General features: G+C 39.9%; 1 protein-coding gene across 1 annotated transcript; it reads left to right on the top strand.

Moving 5' to 3' along the window:
- Window positions 1-2,094: 2,094 nt before the first annotated feature.
- Window positions 2,095-3,183, top strand: NEUROD1 (neuronal differentiation 1; the record flags this gene model as incomplete). The annotated part of the gene is made up of 1 exon (XM_081314297.1): window positions 2,095-3,183. The coding sequence occupies one exon, from the start codon at window positions 2,095-2,097 to the stop codon at window positions 3,181-3,183; it is 1,089 nt and encodes a 362-aa protein (XP_081170423.1).
- Window positions 3,184-19,576: the final 16,393 nt, after the last annotated feature.

Here is a 19,576-nt window from a genome sequence, read left to right as displayed (position 1 = left end):
AGCCAGGGGCAGGAGAACGGGTTAATCTCTCCTCCGGCGGGTACAAAACAGGTCCGCATAGTCTCCAGGCTGGCGACAGATGGCCACTTTCTTCGGGCCACAAAGGGATGGACGGGAGAGCGGGGCGGCATACAAATGGACAGCTCACGTGACGCCGCCAAACAACCAACCCCCCCAACCTACCCCGCCCCTACCCCCGCGCCCGCCGCCTTGGAGCCTGACGTGGGTGACCAGATGGCGCGTGCCGGGGGAAGGCTGACGCGGTCGCCCAAGAAGTGGGCGGGGAGCGAGGAGGCGGGGCTGGCCGTTACCCCGCCTCTCCCCTTCCCAAGCAGCCCACGTCTGGCTATATATATAACCTGAGCCTCTTATCCGCGGCTTCCAAAACTAATAACAACAACAATCGTAATCATAACGGAATCGATGAAGTAAATGAAAGGTAAGCCGTCCGTGCGCCCAAGGAAAGCATCCCCGGAAGCAACAGGGTTATGAAACCTGCGCTGCAGAGGACACGCTGAAAAAAGAGAGAGAGAGAGAGAGAGAGGACAGGTAATATTTTTTTCCCCTTGTATGTCCAGATTAGGATGGGAGAAGCGATAGCTGGGATGCAAGCGATCCTGATGCTCAGGGCGATAATGACTTCGCCCCTTTGAGCTTGATTTCGATCCATTCGCATTAAGCCAAGAAGAAGAGCCATTGAACTGATAAGCTCTTGGCGTCCCGTGGTGGCTTCCAGCCGGCTCCAAGAGGTTTACTTCGGAGTGGAAGTTACACTATGTCCAGTGGGGCTCGTTTCCTAGAAAACATTGCAAAAACTTCTAGACTTAGCCTTTCTCTCTGTCCATCCCCCCCCCTTTCGTTTACCGAAGTAAACCTTGCGGCGGCGGGGGAACGGGGGGGGGAACCAGATATGGCCCATAGCATCTGCTCCGTGGCTCAGAAGCTGGCTTACACCGATTTGGGGGAGCGAAACGAACCAGATAACCCCCCCCCAGGCTGGACGAAAAGGGGTGCTTTCTAAAGTCATGGTCCTTGTTTTGAAAAATCGAGATTGATGATGATGGTGATGATGATGATACAGCTTAGAGCAGAGAGCGCTCGAGTGAACAGATTTGGTAAGTTCTGCTGCCAACTAATGCGTTTGGGACAGGGCTTGACTGACAATCTGGATGAGCAAAGGGCTTCCGAAGTCAACTACCAACACGGGCTCAACTGTTGCATTTTGATTGCGCCATGCTTGTCCTGACTGGCAGGCTTCATTCCATACCCCAAACCCTTCCCCTCCCCGCGCGCGCGCCCCGCACCGTCCCCTCCATTTCCTCATTAGCAAATGTTTCCCCAGAACATAGAGGTTCCTCAGACAAAAAAAAAGAGGGGGGGCAGGGGGAATTATTAGGCAGTTAGTGCACCTGATCCCTGTCTCGGTGGCAGGATTTTCCTCGACTCTGAACAGTTGGGAAGTCTGTAAATCTATTGTGCAGGATGGCATCGGCTGCTATTGTGGACAGGCGAAAGCAATGAAAAGGAGAGCCGAATAAAAGAATAAATCCTGCTCCTGCTGCCGTGGATAAATTATTATTGGCAATTTGCTCCACTGGATCCACAGCGTGGGTGTGTTTGAAATGCAATTCGACCCCCTCTTGGTTAGACCCCCGCCTATAAATCCCTATAAAACATTACATAGCGCTATTTGAGACAAGGGGTGTCACCCTGAAGAGAAATGCGAGAATTAGAGGTTTGTTGGGTAAAGGCATCAAGAGTCAATTTCATTGCTGGGCAGTCTCCCTCGGGTTAGTTTAGTTTAAAAACTAAACTAAAAAAAAATCATGGGATTTAACTTAGAAGTTGCAGGTGTAATGGGAGCTGTAATGAGATCCAATCGAAGCCAAAGATTAAGAATGAAATTGTACTGGACAATGCTTCCTGAATAAAATAGCACAATCCTTGAGGATTACCCACAAAAAAACGTTTCGCGAAGTTAAGTAGCACTTACTTCCCAGGAAGCATGCTTGCAGAATATTATGTGTACATACGTATATGCAGTGTGTGTGGCGGTTTTCAATGTTTACTTTTTCTTGGCCTAGGGTACTCAGAATGACCAAATCATACAGTGAGCACCCGCTGATGAGAAAGCCTCAGTCCCAAGGAAACCCCAGCTGGACTGACGATTGCCTCAGCTCTCAGGACGACGAACATGAGATGGACAAGAAAGAGGAGGACCTGGCAACCTTACAGGCAGAGGCTGATGTCGAATCTCTGAGAAACGGGGAGGAAGAGGAGGAAGAAGAGGAGGAGGAGGCAGATGAAGACGAGGAGGAGGTAGAGGAGGAGGAAGAAGGCGAGGAGGACGACCAGAAGCCCAAGAGACGCGGTCCCAAGAAGAAGAAGATGACGAAAGCGCGGATGGAAAGATTCAAGCAGCGGCGTATGAAAGCCAACGCCCGCGAACGGAATCGCATGCACGGGCTGAACGCCGCGCTGGACAACCTGCGGAAAGTGGTGCCCTGCTACTCCAAAACGCAGAAGCTGTCCAAGATCGAGACGCTGCGCCTGGCCAAAAACTACATTGGGGCCCTCTCCGAGATCTTGCGTTCGGGCAAGAGCCCCGATTTGGTCTCCTTCGTGCAGAGTCTCTGTAAAGGCTTATCTCAGCCCACGACCAACCTGGTGGCCGGCTGCCTCCAGCTCAATCCGCGGACCTTCCTGCCTGAGCAGAACCCGGAGCTGCTGCCCCACGTCCAGCCCACCGGCGCTTCCTTCCCGGGCCATCCCTACTCCTACCAGTCGCCGGGCCTTCCGAGTCCTCCCTACGGCACCATGGACAGCTCCCATCTCTTCCATCTCAAGGCGGCGCCGGCTTACGGGGCGGCGCTGGAGCCCTTCTTCGAGAGCGCCCTGGCCGAAGGCGAGAGCCCGGCTTTCGACGGGCCCTTAAGCCCGCCGCTCAGCGTCAACGGGAATTTCTCCTTCAAGCACGAGCCGTCCAACGAGTTCGAGAAGAGCTACGCCTTCACCATGCACTACCCGACCGCCGGGCTGGCCGGAGCTGCTGGCCACGGTTCCATCTTCGCCTGCTCGGCTTCGCGCTGCGACCTCCCTCTCGACGGGCTCTTGCCCTACGAGAGCCAAGTCCATCACGAGCGGGTGATGAGCGCCCAGCTCAACGCCATCTTTCAGGACTGAGCCCTTCCAGCCCGCTAAGGCGGAACCAGGGCGCCGGAGGCGGCCACGGAGTCCGGGCTTCGCTCGTTGCGCGCAAGGGCGCAAAGACGGAGGGAGCGGAGAATAAGGAACAACCCTTCCAGGCTTCAGAGTCCCCCCCCCCTTGACGCGTGTTATACTTCTCGCCTTCAGGAGCAACGGAGAGGCGGACATTCTCCTGGGCCCGCCCGGTCCTCTCGCCCTTTCCTCCCGTCTCTCCGAATCTCGAGATGGTGTTGATTAGATAAAGTTCGGCTTCCCCTTGATTTGATCGGCACAACAAACCACAAGCAATAATTAGGATCTATGCAATTTATTATTATTTTTTTTAAAAAAAACAAAAACAAAACCTAAATCGGTCAGTTACAAAAAGAAAGAAATGAAAGAAATTAAAAGTATATATCAAATTTATATTTTTCAATCAACATTTTTTCCTACTTGTTACCTTTTCCCGTGTTGGCTTATTTTGTTGTGATTTTTGTACAGAATTTTTAATAACTTTTGATAAACTATTTTGAACCATGCAGCTCCATCAATTTTTATACCTATCAGAAACAAAGTAGAATAATATCTAATTTATATAGAATAATTTAAGTAATTTAAACCAGCAGAAAAATACTTTGAAGAACAAGGGAGAAAAAAAGCTGTTTGTTGCCTTAGCATCTCCCCCATTCAATTTCTTTCTAAATCTTCACACAGACACAGAGACAGACACACAAAGACACAGACAGACAGACAGACAGACACACACACACACATGACACAGACACTCCTACAAAACTTTTCTTTCATGGGGGGTAAGAAAACCTCTATATAATTTTCATTTATAAAGATGCTTGAAAGGATGAAAGAAGGAAAAATATTTATTTCTTATTAATTATATTGACATATTATTCCAAGAGTTCTGCAAAATTGTGTATGTGTGTGTGTGTGTGCACGTGGACATACACCCTTGTTCTCATGAGCAAATATCCTGCACTTATCCACAGAAAACAGCTGCTTTAGAATCACATTCAACTTGCAATGTTTTTTAAAGCTCTTTGGATTCCACCCTAATTTCTTTCAGATTTTGAAGAAACTACAGATAAAGAAACATTGTTTCCATGCAACGTTAAATGCATGATTTTTTTAAAATACATAGTTATATAATTTTTTTATTTCTGTCCAGGAGGAAAAAAGTAAAAAAAGATTTATGATCATTGGGTTATATTATATGCCAATTGTAGTTAGCAGTTCTCAAACTAATGCAAACCATTTGACTTTGTAATTAGAACAAGATAGTTATGCATGCACAATGCAACCCAGAGTAAGTGCTGTCTGAAATGTAATGCTGGTTCACCTGAAATCAAACTGTACTGTAATTTTGTTTGTAATCCTGTATGTGACAGCGTAATGCACATTTGGAATGTTAAAAAAAACAAAAAACCCAAGCTGGGCGATGAAGTTGTGAAGAGCCATTGGTCAAATGTTGCATTTCTCCTAAGTCCCTTGCTCCATTCCTTCCCCTTCCCCACAATTCCTATGGGATTATTGTAATAGTTATTAAAAGATGCAACTATTTGTACAATAAAATGAGGTTTGAAAAAAAAATCCCGAGGTGCGATCCAGTAAATCAGCAGATGCATTAAACTACAAAAAGTCTATCTGAAATGGAGGCTTCAGCAAGCTCCAGTTTTCAGCTCCAGTCTAATAAAGTATGAAAAAGGAAGACTGCTGAATCAGCCCGGAGGCCTGCAGAATTGACAGCTCTTCAGTAATAGAAGACAATACACAAACAGTAGTAGGATGAGAAGGCAAATTGATTAAGGCCACATCTTCAGTGATCAAATTGTGGAGATGTCCATTGTAGTTGAAGCTGGAAGTCCCACGCTATGTCTTGGAAGTATTCTTCATTACCCTAAAGGAAAGTGAAGAGGAGTTAAAAATTTAAGGGAAAGGAAAAGCTTTATTTGGTTACAACTGTGATGAATGACCTCACGAGACTTTAAAAGATACTCTGAAGCATCTCAAAGTAAACTGAAGTAAGGGTTGATCAATCCTCCTCTCTGGAGCAGATGAGGTTTAGTTCCACTCTTGCAAATAACATCAAGGTTGTGCAGATACATTGACAAGAAGTCATAGGGTTCTTGCTCCAACTTGTGTGCACAAATAATGATTAGTAGAAGCTTTCCGTAACACTGGATGTGAAATAATTATCAATACCAAAGTGAAGGTCTTTCTGACTGAAAAAAAAAACATATCTAGGAAAATAAGGAAAAGATTTTAAAAAGTAAAGATCTGAGTAAAAAGCATGATGTCCCAGATGTTCTGGAACAAACATGATCTCCACTCAGTTTCAGCACCAGCTCCATTTTCTCAAAATCAAGTGGATGTCACTTGGAATACACTAATATGAACAATCCTCTACGATGATGTTTGGAATTAATTTCTTCTCTTTGATGATGACATGCATATCAATAATGCTTGTAAACTAGCATGTGAGTGAAGATAGGGTTCCTTCAAAGTAGGCTTTACAACACAGGGATGGGTATCCCAGTCAACTATATTAGCTTGAGAGAAATGTTATTGCACTGGACATCAAAAGGACAAAGCTAGCTAAGTATGTTCTTCTATCTCATTCGTGTTTTTAGAAACCGGTGCCTGAATAGGACATTACAAATCAAGAGCTTGGAAAGAACATATTTAATTTTTCTGACTTTAATGGATTTAAACTAGATGAAGTGACACCCATGGGGCATTGATAGTAAACATAAATTAAAGAATAATTTCAATAACCTGATGAAGGGAAGGGATGGGAATGTTTATAGACCATGTGATATTCTTTAGGAAGCTCCTTGTTATATCTCCAGTGGGAAAAGAATCCAAATAACACCGATAACCCAGAAAGACTTTCTCTATATTAGAATAGATATTGAGTTAGACAGACAAATAAAATGACCTATCATTATCTTCCAAAAATCAAGCCATATTGACTTCTAAGAAAAGGTGCTGGCTAAAATCCACATCAAATTTAAGTATCCTCAAATTGTAAATGGAACGTTGATATAAAAGCATATTGACTTGCACAAGGTAACTTACAGACCTCTTGTATCCATGTTTCAGTCATTAGGCAGACTAGAATTGATAAAATTTCTCCTTGTGTCAGCTGGCATAATAAAACACTGCAACCATAGTTAGATTACTCTGTTAACATTTATCAGGAAACTACATAAAAGACAAGGTTCCACTTATGGAAGCCACACTCACTTCCATCTTCCAACAGTGGTTGAAATAGTATAGGGTTTCCTGCCTGAGCAGGGGGTTGATCTAGATGATCTCCAAGGTCCCTTTCAACATCATCATCATCATTATCATCATTAAATCCAAACTATGTACTGAATTTTCTTAACAAAACCTACCACATGATAGTTATTCATAGTCTTCTTTTTCATTTTTATTATAAAAAGCTGGTTTGCTATGCTGACACATGTACACGCATCACCTACCTACTTATGAATACTAGTTGTGTAGAATTATTGGTATCTGTGTCAATTTTAAGCTTTCTTCTGAGAAATCAATTCATATTCTATATGAATATCACTGGGATTTGATAGCAAAGCACACCCCTTTTCTTGTTTCCTATAGAAATCTAGCCATTCTTTCCCCTTCAAAGCTGATTTTATTCTCTAGTTTTTTGCAGGTCCAGCAAAGGTCCCCAAAGAAACACAAGACTCTATTTGAGAAAACATCACCTTTTTCTCTTCCAGATGAACAGACTAGGTCTATCTGATCTTAAATTAGGTGGAATATGTGTCTACTTCTTGCATTGTGTGTTCTCTGTTTCCACACAACCTGGTTAATGAATAAGCCCATCTTCTGGGTTTGGACAATCCACTGAACTTTAAAATGCCAAATGGGTTGGGTTTGCACAATATGTTAAACCCATAAAGAACTGTATCTTTATACTGCATCATTTTATCTGCTAAATCTTTTATTTGAACTGGTTAAGTATCTAGTGTGAACACAAACAACATATGCTATGCGAATTATAGGAGTGAGCAAGGATAATGATGGGGGGAAAAAGATCTTTGATTTAAATTGGATGGATAGTGGACAAGAAAAGCTCACTTAAATGTGCTATTTCACTACAGCCAGTGTAGCAAATGGCTCTAATAATGTCCTGGGCTGCCTATTTGTGGTACATTGAATTGGGCTTGGCATCTGTTCTTACTGCTTAGCCTATACATCTGGTAGGCAATTCTAGTTAAGATCTGAAGTTTTGATTTGTAACTGTTCAACTTGCTCTTCTGCATTCCCCAAATGGGGAATTTGCTGCTGTTTTATTCCTATTATTTCTGCATGTTGATTAGAGCCTTTTATGCACAATAAATGTGGAGGCATCAGCCTTTAATTATTTGTTTATTCATCACATTTGTATATTTGCCCATCTCACATACGCGACTCTGAGTGGTATACTGCTACTGCTACTGCTAAGCTTGTAAGCCGCCCTGAGTCTTCAGAGAAGGGCGGGATATAAATGGAATTAAAATAAAAAATAAAAATAAAATATACAATAAAACTGTACACTGATAGCACTTGGATGGTGCCATCAATGTTGCAGGTCATTTCTAGTTGTTTGATCTTGTATATTTGTTTTTGCTACTGATAGAACATAGGATTATAACTAATGGATGCCAAAGAAAGATCATTGTTCTTCATCTGAGTTTATGACTCATGGGGGATTTGAACCAAACTCATTCTTTTAGTATTACATGTGAAGATATGAGAAAAGATCAGTAATAATATACAGAAGGCAAATTTGATAAAATGACAGTCATTATTACAAATGAAGGCAAGTATATGTGTCCCAGGATAATGTTGCAGGATCCAATCTGAGTTAGTCATTAGGACCAGAGTTTTAGTCTTCTGAGTTTTTCGACTTGTGCTGGAGCCAATCCTTAGGGAACGTCTCTCTTTCAGAATGTTGGGCTATGTTGATTGGGGTGTTGATGGCCAGTTATTAATTTGTTGGCTGTTATTTCCTTGTGCTGCCAAGTCCTTGGTTCCTAAATACCTGGCAAGCTGGTTCAGCACTCCTGTTGATTGATACAATCTTCAATAATTTCCCTGGCTATTTTTGTATCTGCTCAGCCAACAATTTTAGTAGCTGCAAAATTGAATGTATGTCCTTATTCATTGCAATGTGAGGCTACCAAAGAGTTCAGGACTGCTTGTCTGACCGCTTGCTTGTGTTCAAACCACCAGATTGCAAGAACACAAGCACATGCTTCTTTGGAAGTGTGGAGAACAGATGAGTATGCCACAATCATTTCTGAAGATCTAGCACAACTAGCAGTGGAGATTGATTGTTTTTGGTAGCTGAATTCTTCTGAATTTTTGATGGGGTAAATATATTGTTCTCCATACACATCTGAAATATTTAAGACAAGCCTAATGAAAGCAAATAAGATACTGAATATTTCCAGTATTGTAGCCAAAAACAAAACAAAGAAAAACCAGAATAAAGTAAGTTGCAGAAACAAGTTAAATATTGCAGTTCCCTAATTTAGCCATCTTTTATTTTCATTGCAGATGGTAAACTCAAGGCAACTTACGTTTTCTGTCCCAGTAACTACATGGACTTGTCTATATAGTTTGAAGGAGTCAAGACTGACTGAATGTTACATATATGGCATCTGGGAAACAGAGAAGAAGCACCTTACCTTAGTAAAGGAAGTTAAAGGAGACCTGTATCAAGGTTCATTCACTGAAAAGAGAAGATTGAATGCTTCTGCTTTCCTCTTTATTTCCTATCAAGAGTGACATTTGAATGTAAATTAGCAATATGAAGGTTCTGCTTACTCCATTCCAGCTCTCATAAGTATTTAAGGGCTCTGGAAGAGGGAACAATAAGAGAAAATTGTCTTAAGATAGCATGAATAAGTAGCCTTATTTCTACTTTTCATGCATATCTCATCTTTCTTTTGCAAAATTCAAAGAGTTTGTATGGAAAGTTCCCAGAAAGAAAAAGAAAAGCCTAATGTAGCAGACAAGGCAAATACACGTACGCATATTCTATGGACACATGTATTGTTGTTAGCTGCGAAGTTGTGTCCGACCCATCGTGACCCCATGGACAACATTCCTCCAGGCCTTCCTGTCCTCTACCATCTTCTGGAGTCCATTTAAGCTCACGCCTACTGCTTCAGTGACTCCATCCAGCCACCTCATTCTCTGTCGTCCCTTTCTTCTCTTGCCCTCGATCTTTCCCAGCATTAGGCTCTTCTCCAGTGAGTCCTTCCTTCTCATTAGGTGGCCAAAGTATCTGAGTTTCAACTTTAGGATCTGGCCTTCTAAAGAGCGTCAGGGTTGATCTCCTCTAGGACTGACTGGTTTGATCGCCTTGCAGTCCAAGGGACTCGCAGGAATGGACACATGTATAAGCATATTTAAATGATTTATTCATTATTTATTTATTAGGTTTTAATCCCATTTTTATTATAAGTAACTCAAGGCAATGAACACTTTCCTTCTCCTATTTTCCGCACAACGACATTGTGAACTGAGTTGGGCTGAAAGAGAGAGTGACTGGCCCAAAGTCACCTAGGTGGCTTTTATGCCTACAGTGGGTCTGTAATTCACAGCCTCCTGGTTTCTAGGGTAGCACTTTAACAACCACATCAAATATGCCATTAAGTTGGTGTCAACTCTTCATTTTATTCATTTGTGTATTAAGAAAATTTATATGACTGCCCAACTTAGTCATGGTCACTCTCACCAAAATAAAACCCCAAATACAAAACCCAATGAACGCCCATTCCCGTGGTGGCAACAATCAAACAAACCACTTGATCTGCTCCGTATCACTTTGGGATCTTGGTGACCAAAGAGATAGAAGAATACATACTAAACATAGAAGTTTAATGGTGACTCTAGGTGGCTTTCAATGAATAGAAACAATAAGATAAAACATTAAAACAATAAACATTAACACTAAAGTAACAATTTTATACCTATGTGTAGGAGTGTGTCTGTCTGTCTGTCTGTCTGTCTGTCTGTCTGTCTATCTATCTATCTATCTATCTATCTATCTATCTATCTATCTATCTATCTATCTTATATCTATATCTATATCTATCTATCTATCTATCTATCTATCTATCTATCTATCTATCTATCTATCTATCTATCTATCTCTCTCTATATATCTATATAGATATCTATATCTGTTTTACGCCAAGACCTACATATCTATATCTATATCTATATATCTCTATCTCTATCTCTATCTCTATCTCTATCTCTATCTCTACCTCTACCTCTATCTATACATACATACATACATACATACATACATACATACATACATGTATAGAATGAGAGCAACATAGAGATGATGTCATTTCGGAGGAAAATGTCTTAAGAATAACTTTGGTGTTCAATTACCATCTTATTCTCTTGTGAAATTCTCCTTAGTTTTATTTCTAGAACTAAATCAAGCCTCAGAACCATTTGAGACATTTTAGAAAAAGTAGTATTTTACTTTTCTTAATGGTTATTGCATAAAGCTAAACATTAATAGGCTTTAAAAAAAACACTATACAAACTGTATTTCACAGGTCAGAACCTGTATCCACATGAAGACTGATTACTCCTCCACCCCACCACTGCAAAAGAATGAAATGGGGTAGGTGGAGAAAAGTTTGACCTCTCCGTTTTATATGCACATCTATATCCATATCCATAATCATTTGATAACAGAGGCGAAGGGAATCCCCTGCTCAGTGGAGGAATCCAAATTAAAGCTTCCCAGACAGATGGATGCTTAGCTCCCGCTTGATCTCATCCAGTGAAGAGGAACCATCATCTCCCTTGATAATTGGTTCCAGTGTTGAACTAATCTTACAGTCAGTAAGTTTATTTTTAAAAACAGTTTATCAAACTCTGCCTCCCAGTAATTTATAACACTTTTTTTTACACTTCATTATGTTATTTTTCAGCTCATTTCTCTAACATGATATTCTTTTCATATTTATTTCTGTATTCTGTTTTCTACAGTATTTGACTAACCCACTCAATTTTGTATTATACATGAATTTGAGATGAATACTGCCCACCTCCTCATCCAAATCGTTAGTAAAAATGTAAAAGGGGACCCAAAACAGAACCAAAAAGAGGTTTAGATCAGTATGTCTCAAACCTGGCAATTTGAAGATGTTTGGACTTCAATTTCTAGAATTCCCTGTTCAGCATATGATTCTATTCTGGGAGTTGAAGTCCTCACATCTTAAAAATGCCGTGTTTGAAAAACATTGGTTTGGATGCTTTTCTTCCTATCCACAGCTTTTTGCTTTCTGCCAAAGATATGGCTGGGAAGCAAAAATGCACACAAATAATTTGCTATAGCACAAAGGACTCTGCAGTTGTGCTTCTCCAAAAGCAGCCATCTTACATGGCAAACTATTTGTTTAACGGGTGGGGACTCTCAAAAGCACTTTGTGATGTAGTACAAGAGATAAAATGATTTAATAAAACCCAAGACTGTATCTAAAACAGTGCTTTGGAATCAAGCCTATCTATTAACCATAAATTATATATGAAAGATAATTGATAGTTAATTATACAAAAACAGTTGCAAGAAGCATCGTGTCCCTCCCTCCTTTAAATTGCAAGACAGAAAACAACAGAGCAGAGAGATTTATGGTTACTTTTTAACTTGTTCCAAAGAGTCACTCATAAATGGGGAAAAGTGGAACAATTTTTGGGTGAACAGGGAACGTGGCTTGGGTTTTGTTCTTTTGCAGGAAGTAATTTTATTACAAATAGAAGGAATCTTCTAGTCAGTCAAGGGGCAACTCACATGCCACCATCTTTTATTCAAAGGCAGGCACAGATGTTCCTACTGCAGGGGAGATTTTAATTTATGAAAATGATATTTTTTATGCATGAATGCACCCCACATAACACACACAGCTTTCATCTGATGAGAGAAAACTGCAGAACCAGTGCCAATGTCAGGAACAGATTCTGCAAATTTAGTTGCTTAAATGTTTAATGAATATTTGGAAGGAATTGGGGGAAAATAGCTTTTCAATTATCTTGTCTTTTTTTGAAGCTAATCATTTTCACTCTTCTATCCAATCTAATTGACTTTAAAGTCAAATGTTTGTGCTTGCGGTATTTCAAAAGAAATAGTGATTAAGAGAACAAATAAGCAAAATTACATGGTAAGGAGATACTTGGGTTGAGAGAGATCTTTTTATGTTTTCCAGAATTTTTTTTTCAAGCCATTTTTTTTTCTTTAGGAAGAATTTATTTTCTGTTATAACATAACACCAATACATAAAAACTACATATCAGTGGCAACAGCAATATCAGTAATGCTATACAATTGTGCTGAAATATTTGATGCTTCTTTTGCTAACATTTATACAGCATGTTTTAAAATATTATTATTAGGTGTTTTGATATTTCAGATTGCTATATTGTATTTTAGCAAAATGCATTTTCAAGCAACTGTGGCATAAACCCCATCTATCTTCATTAGCAAATTCAGGTTTTGCTAAAACCTAAGTTAAAACAAGGGACGTAGTGGCTCAGTGGGTTAGGACGCTGAGCTTGTCGATCAAATGGTCAGCAGTTTGGCGGGTCGACTCCCGAGTGCCACGTAACAGAGTGAGCGCCTGTTATTTGTCCCAGCTTCTGCCAACCTAGCAGTTCAAAAGCACGTAAAAATGCAAGTAGAAAAATAGGGACCACTACGGTGGGAAGGTAACAGCGTTCTGTGCGCCTTTGGCGTCTAGTCATGCCGGCCAGATGACCACGGAGATGTTCTCGGACAAGCGCTGGCTCTTCGGCTTTGAAACGGAGATGAGCACCGGCCCCTAGAGTTGGAAACGACTAGCACACATGTGCGGGGGAACCTTTATCTTTACCTTAAGTTAAAACATATTTTGTCCAAAGTGCCTTGCATCCCATGTTAGACCATTTGGTTTGATCCATCTTAACTGATTATATACCATTGAGCTGGTGCTGATTTTTAGCAATAGCACAGCTTCTCCAGGATGTCCTGTTCCCAACCTGGCCCTTCAGGTCTTCCAATGGTGCCTCCATTGCTGTTGTAACGAAGTCCATCCACAATACTCTTCTCTTTTCCGAGCATTATGGACTTCTCAGGGAATCTTCATGTAATGTCTCTCAAATATAATTAGAATCTGATAATTTGAGCATCGTGTCAGGAATTGATTTGTTCAATGATCCATTTGCTTGCTATCCTTGTTTTCAGGAGTGTTCCCTAACACCGATTTAAAATATTCTTTTTATCCCACTTTTTGAAAGTCCAGTGTTTGCTTTATAGTGTGTCGCTGGACAAAACATTGTCTGCCATTCTCATCTTGTGGGTATACACATCTTGTAACATCTGAACATCTTTCTCAAGATGCTATCCTACAGAGTGCTAGTCTGTGGCATATTTCTTGACTGATATTTGATCCTAAAAGGTAAAATTTATCCATCACTTCATTGTGAATTTTAAGACTGGTTGCAATATGCAATGACATTAATTTGGTTTCTTTACATTTAATCATAGTTCCATTTTTCAAACGTGCTTCTTGGTTTTCATTACTAGAGCTTGCAGATAATTTTCATTTATTTAGCCTAAAGGTTGAATAAATGAGGAGAGTATACATAGTTTTGTCTCATCCTTTACCACCTAGAACCAATCTGCTTTACCATATTCCATCTGGACTGTGGCTTTCTGTCCTCTGTATAGATTTTGCACGAGGACAATGAGATGTTCTGGGATTCCCATTTTCTTAAGGACATTCTGCACTTGTCATGTTGATGCAATTGAAGGCCCTTCTATAAGCAGTGAAGCATATATATTGTCTTCACTGTGGCATTCTTTGGCTTTTTAAATTACTCAGCATGTATAAGCAATTATGTATCTTATTCTTCTGATTTTTCTAAAGCCATCTTGAACATCTAGCATTGCCTCCTACATGTGGGGCTCTAATCTGCCTTGGATGGTCTTAAGCATTAATTTACTGGCATGGAAATTACTTCTGATTCAATGCCCAATTACTTTAGGGATTCCCCCCCACACACACACACTGATCATCTGAATATAGAAAATAGAGGACCCTAGAACAGGAATGTTCTAGGATCAGCTTACTTCCAGCCTTGGCTAATTCCAGAGGATTTTAGGATTAAAATGGCTGTTAGGCAGTCAAACTAGGCAGTGGAGAATAAATTAAAAGGACTGGATCAACATGCAGAACAACACAAGGTACAATATGTACAGAAAAGGGAGGGGAAAAAGATTAGTTTTTTTATGTCCAAGCACCAAAGTGTGAGACAACAATATACTGTAATTTAGGATGCTCAAATTCTGTGTTTAAGTAGAGTTCTTTTTACAGAGGGTATCTATAAAACATGCGTTTATACTGTATATTTTTTAATATTACAGTACAGATAGACAACTGTGAGTTCAATGTGGCTTTTGAAAATATTGCTATTCAGTGAATGCAGTAGGCTATTAATGACAGAGGGAAATTTCTCACTGACCTTTATGAAACAAGAGTTTCCCCTACTGTGTGTGTAAATGTCATTATTAATCCCTCTGAGAAAAAAAAGAGAAAGGGATATGTTTCTCCTTATTGTAATATGCAAAGTTTATTGTACCTTTGAAAAATGTAATAGCTTTCACTAGTTGTTGACTGACATCTTAAGAAAAAAAATACTTAATGATCTCTGTATTGATTACCTGAAGATCTAAACTAGAAGGATTAGGCAAAAGTGCCAAGATTTCAGTATAAGGGAAGGAATTATTTATAGACCTTAGCATGCCAGATTGTAGATGTAATGTCATTTAAAATCATTTGTCCTTCCACTTTCTCGGTCAGGCTCACAAGCTCTCCCAAGAGTACCACCTTCTGCTTACAGAAATACTGTCAGTAGGGAAAGAGAAGAGTATGGAGAGAATGATGTAGGAAGCAATAAAGCCTCTTCCCCATTATCTCTATAAAGAGAGACGCCACATACAAGGAAAGCTAGGTAATAAATTAATAATGGTGTCTGGATATTCTAAGACCAAAACATGACCAGAGAACATGATAAAAGATTATATCTAAATGAAAGCACCTTTGTGCAAAAATATAGCCAGAGAAGGTAAAAGCATTCGGTAAAGTAAGTAAGAAATGGACACATGCTACACGTGTTTGCATATACGTATAGGAATGTGGAACAATTTTAATGCTGGTATTGGATCCAATGATCACTTCTGAACAACTGTTTTCTTTGCTTGTTGGCCTACTCTACCCACTGTGAGCAGAACTATTCCACAACAGGCCAAAATACTGGGTTCTCTGTTCAGTGCAATCTGCGGAAGGATACTAACGAAAGACTGGGCATTTCTACCGCCCTTATCCCCATCTTGGAGCTTTTAAAGCACCCCTAGCTGAACATAATGCTGGAAAGCTTGATGGAGAGAGACTCAGGAATGTCACATTTGTAAGCATACACGGGCTTAGAAGAAAGATTGACATTTTTACCTCCCCAGGTGAGAGATGGAAAATGGATTGAGAGAGGAGATCCAGGTGAGGACTAGGAGGATGGCTAGCTGCCAACTAATATTTCTATATTAATTGTCAGGAAACCCCTGTTGCCTCTGTGAAATGGAGTTCTGTTTAGCCTTGTATATAATTATTTCTGTTTTAGGCTTTATTTTCCCTTTGGATTTGAGCTGTTAGATTAGGTTATTTATTTTATAGTGTTTAAAATTGTTTGATAAATATATTAACTTGATGATATTAATTCTACTTATAATTTTCCCTTTTCAATTATTCAATGTATTGCTGTTCTAATGATTTTTTGAGGCATTTAGGGCAGTATCTATAGGATTTTTTTTCAAATGAACTATTGAGCAGTTTATATTTTAAATGAATAAATATTAATAGTATTATATCATGTATGCATTTATGTTAATTGTGAATTGGATCAAGAAATACACAAAAAGAAGACATAGGTGTGCAGTTCTGGGAGCTTTTGTTTACAAGTTAATGGAAGTCACTGTGTGATAGTGTACAGATAGTGATGGACTACTTAGGATAAAATAAACATTCCAGGGTGAAATTTTGGCTCTACTTAGACTCATGGACAGTTACACCTCATATATAAAAAATAGACTTGGATTTAACTTATTGCAGTCTATCTTCTCCTAGTTATATACTGTATGGATCCAGATAAAGCTCATACAGAGCTTTAAGTGGAGAGTTTTGTTCAACCAGAAAGAGTTCCACGCAGAAAGGTACACTGGTGTGATTTCATGCTTTGCTCATTCCTCACTAGAAGAATACACAGTATTACAGTATTCCTTTTATAGAATCATCCTTGTGTACATTCTGAGGCAAGTGTTGTTAGATTGCTCCCTACACTATGTCACACCTGGTATTGAGATCTCAATCATCCACTTATTAGCAAGCTTTTCTACAGATCACAGTCAGTAATGAAAGATCAACTACTACAAGATCACTACACTGAAACATCTAACAGGTCACAAAGTTCCTAGCTGCAGCTAAGATAATTAGAAACTGATGGGTTCATTCTATAACCAATTAAGTTGGTGTGAATAAAAGAATCTCAGCTGCTGCAGTTAGAATCAAATTGGGATTTTATACAATTTGTTCTTTGTCTAAAATCAGGGTATACAATTATTGGCGCAAAATCAATGCTTTAGAAAGTGATAAGATACCACAAACTCTGTTAGAATGGATAAGAATCTCAATAACCAACATCTTAAATTGTATAAAGGACAAATATCATGAATTGTGATCTTGTTTCTTTCCAACTTTGTTCCTTTGGAGCACAGATTTCTCGAAACTGAAGCTCAGAGAAATATAGTCATCCTTAGTAAGCCTGGCACACTGACATGGATGAGTTGCTAGAAATTACCTTCCAGTTTACCAAGTATTACACCCAGTAATGTGGGAAGGGTAAAGATATTTGCTTGAGCAAAATTTGAGCAGCTGGACACAAAAGTTAACTATGGAAAGTTTAATCAAGTCCCTTATAAAGAAGGTACTTGAATTAGCAAAGCCACAGAGTCAGAAAACATTATGTGAATGTAACTTGTATAAGAGAGAATATCTGTAACTGCACAGTAGACAAACAGCCTATTGGGATTCTTATATCAAAACAGCATGTGTTTAGAATCCAAAAATTACATATAATCCTTTATTTGAACAATAGAGAACTGCATACATGGGTCTGATTGGGCCGAATTGTAAAAGTGACAAAGAAATATGATTTCCATTTTATTTATTTATTTTCTATTTTTAACATATGGTCTTATTAATGTTGTTTTATATTTTGTTTATTGTGATATGACTTAATGGCTAATCAATACAGTATTGCCAGCTATACCCATGTTCTCTCTTTTTCACAACTGTTGAGTGATTTGTTTGTGTAGAGTGTAGAATTCAAATAACTTTCACAACACTTTGTTCCTTGCCTGTTTGACTTACTCATTGTTTGACTTTTGTTATAACTATATACTGCTACTTGTATGTTGTAGCTTCTTTTAATTATTATAAATCTTACTTTTTCCTCTTTCTACTATAGTCCATGGCTACTTACACAATAAATACTGGTTTCTAAGAATGCCTCTAGGCCACATTGGGATTATTCACAACAATGGGCCTCAAAACTGCCCCTTGCTTTGTAGCATGTCCCTTCCCCTTTTTTTTCTAAACTAAAAAAAGTATTTACAAAACTTCAAGTCAGTTGTAACAGCACCCCTCTAAGCACACACAAAAAAGTACCTTGTGGCAAACTGGTGCCCTCAGACACCATCTCTGCTTTAAACAAGAATGACTTCTCTAAATTAAGAAGTGTCTCTCCACCCCAATAAAATATGGAAAAATGTTTTAAGAATAATCTTTCTTTTTATATGTTTACAATATATATTTGTCCAAAGCACCTGAAAGCAGGACACGAAGCAACAGATGGAAACTAGTCAAGGAGAGAAGCAACCTAGAACTAAGGAGAAACTTCCTGACAGTTAGAACAATTAACCAGTGGAACATCCTGCCTCCAGAAGTGGTGAATGCTCCAACACTGGAAGTTTTTAAGAGGAGACTGGACAGCCATTTGCCTGAAATGGTATAGGGTTTCCTGCCTGAGCAGGGGGTTGGACTAGATGACCTCCAAGGTCCCTTCCAACTTTATTATTATTATTATTATTATTATTATTATTATTATTATTATTATTATTATTATTATTATTATTATTATTATTATTATTATTATTATATTTCTTTAAGCTAAGTGCCACTGCCCAATGATTTTTGACTATGGTATACTGAACTGAGGACAATTCTTCTGCTTTGTTTCTTTCACAGAACATTTCTTTCCAGTATCTAGTTTCTAATACAAAAACAAGTGTTTGTTGTTGTTGTTAGCTGCGAAGTCGTGTCCGACCCATCGCGACCCCATGGACAACGTTCCTCCAGGCCTTCCTGTCCTCTACCATCTTCTGGAGTCCATTTAAGCTCACGCCTACTGCTTCAGTGACTCCATCCAGCCACCTCATTCTCTGTCGTCCCCTTCTTCTATTGCCCTCAATCTTTCCCAGCATTAGGCTCTTCTCCAGTCAGTCCTTCCTTCTCATTAGGTGGCCAAAGTATTTGAGAAAATACCATTGAAGTACCACCAATCCCATGCATAGAAAGTATCTTACTGGTACGCACAGTATGTCTTTACATGGGAGTGTAACCTGACGTTGCATTTTACAAGACTACTTCCCTTTGCGATCTGGTCCCAACCACCGTTGTTAACCGAAGACTACAGATGAACTTGAGAGCGTAACATCTGCAGAGCCTCACCCGTGTCTTGTCGTACACTCGAGTCACTTCGCAACCCTACCCGGGGGGTGGGGTGGGGCAGGCGTTTGACATTTACTCAGCAAGAAGCCTCAGCGCAAAACCACTAGAGCAGGGGTCTTCAAACTTGGCCCTTTTATGACTTGTGGACTTCAACTCCCAGAATTCCTCAGCCAGCAAAGCTGGCTGAGGAATTCTGGTAGTTGAAGTCCACAAGTCATAAAAGGGCCAAGTTTGAAGACCCCTGCACTAGAGTTTGTTTGGTAACCGGAGGAAGAGGAGACGTCTCGCTTTCGTCTTGCTTTTCAGCGAGTTGACAAACGTTGCCACGAAACGAGCTTCTCTTTTTTTTTTCTTTTTTTTTTCAGTCGCCGTTTTGCTGGCGTTTGGTTTCGTTCCCTCCTCCGGCCCTCACGGATCAATCCGAATCCAGCCACCCCCTTCTTTCCACCCCACCCCACCGCGGCCCCCGCTTTGCAAGCGCCAGAAAACTTCCTCAAGCGGCGGTTCGCGCGCTT

This window comes from Vipera berus (genome assembly GCF_964194415.1).
Source record: "Vipera berus genome assembly, chromosome: 1".
NCBI lineage: Eukaryota > Metazoa > Chordata > Lepidosauria > Squamata > Viperidae > Vipera > Vipera berus.
This window is presented reverse-complemented; position numbering and strand designations above follow the sequence as displayed.